The following is an 8,164-nucleotide window of genomic DNA, read 5'->3' on the forward strand; positions in this document are numbered from 1 at the left end:
TCAATTTGAATTGATGCTGGACAACAAAAAGGGCTTTTTCAAGTATGTCAATAGCAAAGGGGGATCAAAGGAAAACACTGTACTGATAGTTGATACAGGTGACCAACAAGTCATCAACAAAAGGGCTTAAGAAAAGGTGGAAGCATTTAATGACCTTTTTGCCTCAATTTTTAGTAATGGCAGATCTTTGTCTGCCTGATCCTCTGACATGGAGGACCATGACTGGAGAGTCAATGACTTTCCATCCATGGTCCCTAATATTGTACAGTTGCAGCAGCTCAGTGTTCATAAATCCATGGACCTGGTGAGATTCACCTTCAGAGTGCTGAAGGACTTACAAACATTAGTGCTGCGCTTCTCTCAACCATCTTCTGAAGATTGTGAGAGTCTGGGGAGGTCTCTGCTGACTAGCCTGAACTTGGAGACTAGCCAGCATTACAGCAATCTACAAAAAGGGCATAGGAAACTACAGACCTGTAAATCTAACCTCAGTCCCTGGAAAAGTTACAGAGAAGATTGTCCTAGGGGATACAGGAAGTCAGTTAATGAACGAAGCTATTATCAGTCACAGTCAGTGTGGACTCATGAAGGGACAGTCCTGCCGTAACAATTTCATCTCCTTCTCTAATAAGGTCACCTGCCTCATGAGTGGAGAGAAGGCAGTGGATGTAATCTTTCTATATTTCAAGTAAGGCCTTTGGAGCAGTCGATCTGTGAGATAAGCAGGTTCACACCACACTGAGTGATGAACTGTCTCAATAGGAGAGCTCAAAAGGTTGTAGGGAATGGACTACAGTCATCAGTGGTGTGAAGTTCAACAAAGGAAAATACCAGGCTCCTCACCTTGTCTGGGACAGTCTGGGATACAAGTAACAGGAGAGCCTTAGCACTGGAGCAGCCTCATCTTGATGCTGTTTGCAGTTCTTGGCTCCACAATCTAAAAAGGATGTTAAGATCCTCAGAAACATTCAGAGGAGGACAACAAAGCTGCTACCAGGAGTGGAAGGCATATCTTGTGGGAAGAGATTGAGGGCAATTCGGTTGTCTAGTCCATAGAGGGCTGGAAGGTAATGTCATCGCTCTCTGCCACTCTCTGAGGAAGGGAAGCAGAGGGAGGCATTGGGCTGTGTTCCTGGTATCTGATGGAAATGGCACAAAGATGCCAAGGAAAGATTCAGACTGGATGTTAGGACATTACCAAGGGGCTGGTCAAACTCTGTAACAGGCTTCCCAGAGAGGTGGTCCCATACCTGACAGTGTTTGAGGCATTTGGATAATACCCAGAATAACATGCTCTAACTTCTGGTTAGCCTTGAAGTGGTCAGGCAGTTGGACAAGATGATCTCTGGAGGTCCTTTCCAAACCGAACTATTCCATTCCATTTGTATTCAAACATGACTAGTCAAATTATAACAGCAATCCTGAGTTCACAAATCAACTTCCCTCATTGTCATGCTCAGCAGGGCTTCCAGCATGGGGCAGGCATATGTTAGTTCCAGTCTTTTGTTTATGTCTCTATGAGACCTTGCTCTTTTCTGAAGCTGAATTTCTGTTTTGAGAATCTTTTGGTGCTTTTGTCACATAATCAGTTTGTTGCTCACAGTATATCCTGCTGAATGTTAATGTCTCTGGATAAAGACAAAGTAATCAGTTCCTAACCTTCAAAATTTTCCTTGCAGAGGAGGTAAGGTAGGGCAGAGCTCAGCAGTTAACCGCTCCCTCACTGCATCTGTTCGATACCATGAGGTGTCTTTTGTATAAGATTGAATATGCATTTGTGTTTTCTACTAGAAAATACATAGCTATAGTCTCATATGAGCAACGCCAGCGTTATAAGGATGACTTCAATGCAGAGTATGATGAATACAGGAGTTTGCATGCTCGAATGGAGAGTATCACCAGAAAATTCATGAAGCTTGATGAACAGCGAAAACAGCTTTCTCCAGGGTCCAAGGAATATCAGGTAAAGAAGAGTAAAACCATGAAGACTGTGTCTTATTTCCATCTTTTACACCCTACAGAATTCTGTATTTTCAGAATAAGCAGATGCTTCAGTTCTGTAATCCGGTAAATTACACTGACATGATTTTAAAGTGTCCAAGGGATACCAAGTAACTAGTTGTATGTTAGGAGGTATCAGATTGGCTGTAGTTTTACTGACTGCCTCACAGCATCCTGGTGAAGTAAGAGAGTACTGCTGCACCGATGAGAAAGGAGAAGAACCAAAGGACCATAATCCCCAGGCTTTGCTGACCTGCTATTTCCCATTGTTTAAAGGGGACAAGTTTATTTTGTATACTTAACAAGATGTGCAGTCACAAACTTATTTGGCTTCTAACTGTAAATTTTAGCAAAGAAGGGTATTAAAAACTTTGCATTCCAGCTTTCAAGCCTGGGATGACATTATTTGGACATGCAAATTCCAAATGCTCAGTACTGGAATTCTTAAATTCTCTGTGTGTGCTGAGGATGTTTGGTAGCATCTGGCTAGCTTTTATAAGTTTCTGAGCAGATTGCAAATGTATTTGTGAGCGCAGGGAGTATTTTAAAATCCCTAGTACTGCTCAATCAAACAAAGGAGAGAAGCTTTACAGAACTCATGTACGTGGTCTGACCCTACATTGGCTAACTCTTGACTTCTGTGGCTTCACAGAACCATGCAACAAGTCATTTAGCCCTTATTTGAAGACTCCACCCAAGTGTGCTCTCTGTGAAAGCAAGTATTTTACAGTGGCGTGAATGACTTCACAAAGGGAATCTTCAAACGCATTTTCTTCCTGTTGCTTGTTTACAGATTTAATTGCAGATCTGGGCTGTGTTCTGTGTTTGTTAGTCTGTGTTTTTTTGTGACTCAGAACAGTGATGACTCTTGGATAAGAAAATATCTTGAGTAAAACTTCATTTTAATGCTCTATTTGGTTGTATTTTCTAGTAGTAATGAAATGTTCTTCATATTGCTTTCATATTTCAATTTTTTTTTTTGTTAAGATGCTTCATGAGGAAGTCCTAGAAGAGTATCGAAAGATACAACAGGTATGTGTAGCACCAGGTCTGTGGGAGTTATAGACTGTTGGAATGGGCTGATGGCCATTCTTAAGCAAAGGGCAGGAAATACTAAACTTCAGATATTTTCATGCCCTAATTTTCTTTTTATCTTTACAGTCTAGTCCCAACTATCGTGAAGAGAAACACAGATGTGAATATCTCCATAACAAGCTGTCTCACATTAAAAGACTTATAAGTGAATTTGACCAACAGCAATCAGAGTTACGGCACTAGTCTCCTGCTCAGACCAGCATATGTGAATGAATGGAAACTTATTTATTTAAAATTCCATATGAGTTGCTCTAAGATTCTAAGATTGAACTTTTGCATTACAAAAGTTTTTCAGTATTAGTTTACTTGAGTTGACTACTTCTGTTGTTGATGTTGTTTATATGCATATTTGAAGCTGCTTTCTCTGGTCCCTTTTTTTCTTCAAGACTTATGTTTGTCCATTTAAATCATTTTATCAGTAGGTGCTGGGACCCAGTACATCTACTGTGAAGTTGTGCACATTTTAAGAAAATAGTGTAGCGAACTGAAATACTTTTGGATAAATATAAGGCTATTTTTCTGACCTTTCTTGTTAATGCAAACTCTTTGCCTTAAATGGTAGAAGGTTTAGAAATTTGCACAAAAAAAAACCACAAAAAGAAAAAAAAACAAAAAACAAAAACATTGTTTTGGAGGGTTAAAAAGGTGTTGTATATAAGTCTATATACAGCCCGTCTTTGTTACTAGAGAAACTCATCACTGCAACTTAAACCCCCCATCGCAATGGTTGCCTTAAGGTGTTTGCTTGTGTGTATTTAGTGTAGTTAAATTATTAGCTACACTGCTTCCCGCCTGCTGAAACACCTGGGAAGCACTACATGGCCTACCGGTGTCTGAAAGTGTGTGCCTGTTCTGTGTGTATGCAAAAATGTGTGGGTGTGAGCATGCATGATGAGGAGGGGAAAAAAAAGAAAAAAAAAAGCTGCTACTCCAACTACTCTAAGTAGGCCAGACATCGCTCAGGTTAAAACAACTGACGAGTGTTCCTCTAGAATTTTTTCCTATAAAATTGCTACTTCTATTGTGGAAGATGAGAGCATTTCCATTTCAATAGTTTGTCAGCTTTATTAATGTTGGTAAAAAATTGATACTTTACAAAAAATTAAACAGATATATAGTTTTTGGGCAAGATTATAAAACTAAACATGTAGGCTACCTATTTATATACTGCTATAAAGTATTTTTTGAAGAGAGTTATGCAAAGAAGCTATTGCCTACATGAAATGTATATTTAAAGATTTCTGTCCTGGGTGCCAGGAATATAACAAAGAACAGATGTATTTAACTATGAAATACTGTGATCACAAAACAGCACAAATTTTCATTTCATGCAGTTTTTATTTTATTTTGATTTAAATCATTGCTTGCTTTGTCATGTGAAAACACGGGTTATCTGGTCGGAATAGAGCAAAATCTTACTTCGTCTTACGTTTGTCTTTTCAAAATACAGCCAATTGAAAAGGGAAGCACTATGTTTACAAATATGATTTTGGAATGTTTGCCAAAATAGTGGTAGTATCTCTAATAAACTTTATCTCCAGCATTAGGAAAAAAAAAAAAAAAGACAACAAAAACAAAACAAACAAAACCCACAGAAAAATGCCAACAAAAAAATACCAACAAAAAACAACAACAAAGAAAAACTAATCTAAACTGTTGTATATCATTGTAAACCAGAAAATGTCTGAAAATATGCATTCAAGTAAATGGGAATTTGAATTTTTGCCTTGAATTTGTGGGTTCAGATATCTTGCAGTCGTGAAGATGAACTAGCTCGCAGAGGCATTTCTTTCTGTTGCATGACTTGTATGACATATTTGAGGCCAAGCTGATTCTGGATCCCTTGGCTTAACCTCCACATTTCAAACGGCAATGTGAAGGGATGACCTCTTGCTTAACGGTAAGAGCAGCATTCATCTGGACTCAAACACTGAGGCACACGGACAGCAGTGCCTAGGTCTAAGTGCAGGAGCTTTTGTCTGTGCTGCGTCTGCACTGGATAGCTGGATTTCAACCCAGCTTTCAACAAAGTGTCTTCTCAGATTGAAACAATGGAAAGCTTCTTACAGTGTTTTGGCAGTGCAGTGCTCTTCATCTAAACTGTTTGTACAGATCTTACTTCAGCTGCTGTTGTGAGACATTCAGTACTGGTATACAGCTGTCCTAATGTGTTGTTAGTATTTGTTGTACTACCACTATGTAAAATGAGGTTAGTGTAGTTAACAAATTTTTCTCCTCCTGTTATGTGAAAAGATTGACTCGTATTTGCATGCATCTTCTGGTTTACTACCTGTGTATCTGTTGCAGCTGGAGGTTAATGCTACTTGAGAGGTCCACCACTGTGCATCACCATGAGATCTGACAAGCTACTGTAAAGACCTTAATTGAAGGTTTTGCTCATTTGCATCAAGCATTTCTTAAGCCTTGCAAGTACACCAAACAGCCTCTGTAAATTTACGGCACTATTTTGCAATACGTATCTCTTGTTGCCCTTGAGCTGCCATTCCTGTTTGGCAGATGTGGAAGAACCCACTGACTCTAGGCCTGTGACTTTATTGCCCTGCCCCATACAAGTGTCCTGCTTGCTCAGAGGAGCAAGCACTGCAGATGGCGGCATGTTGGCTGGGGATACACTACAACAGGTCTGGAGCAAATGACTGATGGAGAGGAGCAGATGCTCCTTCTCCTGAAAGGAAGCTGGATCTCACTGCGGTTTCAAACAACATCGAGACATGAGGGGGCATCAGCCCTCTCCAGCTGTCTGGAAAAAAAAATCACAAGTTATGAGGACTGGTTTCCCATGTTATGGTTTGTAGGGGGAAAACGATGCCCAAAGAAAACTTTTTTGAAATAGTAGCTATGCTCTAAACCATCATAGGAAGCAGATCACTGCTGACTGCTTCTAAGTCTTCATTTGATCTTGTCACTAATCAAAAAGTAGAAATATTTGAAAGCGTTTTGTAAAACGTGTGTAAGTATTGGAAGCAAAGTTGCTTCAATTAGTTTTAAACAACTTGGATTAAAGTGTTGATATCGTAATCTTGTTCATTTGTTAGCTTTCCTTAAACAGTGTTGTTACAACCAGTCTTTCTGGATATGTTAATGGTGATTCATGTGAAGACTTATGGCTACTTTAAACTGCGATTCTTCTCAGAAGTTTTGCTCTGCTCTGTATACCTGAAGGGAAAGGGATATGGCCAGAAGTTCTGTAGCCTTCTTCTGGGGAAGGATATGGAATTGTTTAAGGGAGGGCAGCATCATGAAGGCTTACAACAGGGCTGTGACTTCCCTTTTGATTCAGAGTACTGTAAAACTTTTTTCAATTGTTTCCATGCAAACTGTATTTAAATTCTGTGCGTGAAACATCTTGGGGCATTCTGTCAATGAACATTTGAGCCATTGTTGCCCTTCTGTTCTGCATCAACTTGAGTTCAATAAAATGTTCACTTTGCAACCCTGAGGTGTGGGGCTGTCCTTGCCTGTCAGTGGCACTGCTTGGGAATGTGGGCAGGGCAGGGAAGTGAGCACCATTCACAGAACAAGGTCGGAGAGCAGGAGAGGCATTGCTGCACCTTCGTGGAGCACCAGGCTGCAGGCTGTCCTTGGCTGGAGAATGACCCATGCTTAGCACAGTCCCTAACCCAAAGAAGCGAAATGTTCACATGCCAATTTGCAGTGGCTCTTTTTCCTACCCTTCTGAGCCTGAAGTTCCTGTCTACTTCTATTTTACATTCACAGCAAAGGGTTCTGGCAAAACACTTTGATATTGAGCACAGTCAGGTGCTTAAGAAGATGGTGAAGATCATGGGGCTTTCCCCAGCCGGTGCATATATGCTAGGGACAGGGGAGGAGGTGGCAGTACTCACAAGAGTCTCACTAATTTTGTGAGCTAACTGTAGCATTTTCTGTGATAGAACGTGCTTGTCTGTTGGTCAGTAGCTATTGGTACAAGATGGCTGCATCATTCTGAACAGTTAATTGTTGGTTGCAGAACTGAGCCATAGATAAAAATTTTACAAGCTGGTAATTATTTTGCTTCATGTTTCACTGCTTTCTTAACCTTTTTTTAGGATGTGAAAATTCCACATATTTGATAGCCATGTGCATTTCTAGCTGCCGTTCAGGCCTAAATTCCTTAATGCCAAACTAAAACCAAAGTCATACACATGCCACTGCTGAAACCACAAACTGTCTTTGAAATCCTAGAACCAAAACACTTTTGAGGCTTTCACTTTTAAATATTACTGGCCCGGTAAGTTAAATTTGCCACGTCTAAAATCTTACAACTGATGGCACATACAGATGTAGTCATGCACAGAAGTGCATGCAGGAGGATTTCAAGGGATACAGAGATGGTGAAAGGTTTTGAGGGCAAGATGTAAGAGGAGCAGCTGAGGGTCCCTGTGTTTGCTCAGCACAGAGCAGAGGAGCTGAGGGGAGCCCTCATGGCGGCTGCAGCTCCTCCCAGGGAGCGGAGGGCAGCGCTGAGCTCTGCTGTGTGTGACAGCGACAGGGCCGAGGGAACGGCGTGGAGCTGCGTCAGGGGAGGGCGGGTGGGGGTCAGGGAAAGGGGCTGCACCAGAGGGCGGTGGGCACGGAACGGGATGCACAGGGCGGTGGGAGTTCAAGGAACATATGGAGAATATCCTTGACACAGGGTTTGGATGTTGGATGGTGCTCTGTGGAGTTGGTAGTTGGATGCAATGATCATTACAGATCCCATCCAACTTGGGCACAGCAGGTTTTCTTATGATTAGATATGATTAAAATTTCAAACTTTTATATACTGCTAATGCATGATACTAAACAGGACAGGAACTTCCCAGTCCTTCCAAAGGCCAGGATATGCTCAGGACCCTGGGACTGAGCACTCTGGATTTTCTGATAGCTCAACAAGCAGAGCCTCCATTAGATCTGGTTTGCTTTGGTGCTCCAACCACCTCAGCACACTGCTCAGAAAATTACTATGATGTTACAATACCAGCTTGTTTGTAAGGCACTTGTGATCATTATGGAAAAATGCTAAAAACAGCATGCACAAACCTAAACAGACACTTTTGTCTATAGA

The 8,164-nt window shown here is 41.0% G+C and overlaps 1 protein-coding gene across 2 annotated transcripts in view; it reads left to right on the forward strand.

Moving 5' to 3' along the window:
• Nucleotides 1–4,696, forward strand: part of ELL2 (elongation factor for RNA polymerase II 2) — a 47,565-nt gene extending 42,869 nt beyond the window's left edge. For both annotated transcript variants that reach the window (XM_052701528.1, XM_052701530.1), the window contains 3 exons: nucleotides 1,792–1,963; nucleotides 2,989–3,033; nucleotides 3,163–4,696. In XM_052701528.1, the coding sequence (XP_052557488.1) occupies nucleotides 1,792–1,963; nucleotides 2,989–3,033; nucleotides 3,163–3,279 (334 nt within the window). In that variant the 3' untranslated portion in view covers nucleotides 3,280–4,696. The remainder of the gene's footprint in view (nucleotides 1–1,791; nucleotides 1,964–2,988; nucleotides 3,034–3,162) is intronic.
• Nucleotides 4,697–8,164: the final 3,468 nt, after the last annotated feature.

This window comes from Tympanuchus pallidicinctus, unplaced genomic scaffold, assembly GCF_026119805.1.
Source record: "Tympanuchus pallidicinctus isolate F22 unplaced genomic scaffold, pur_lepc_1.0 scaffold4, whole genome shotgun sequence".
NCBI classification, from domain to species: Eukaryota; Metazoa; Chordata; class Aves; order Galliformes; family Phasianidae; genus Tympanuchus; species Tympanuchus pallidicinctus.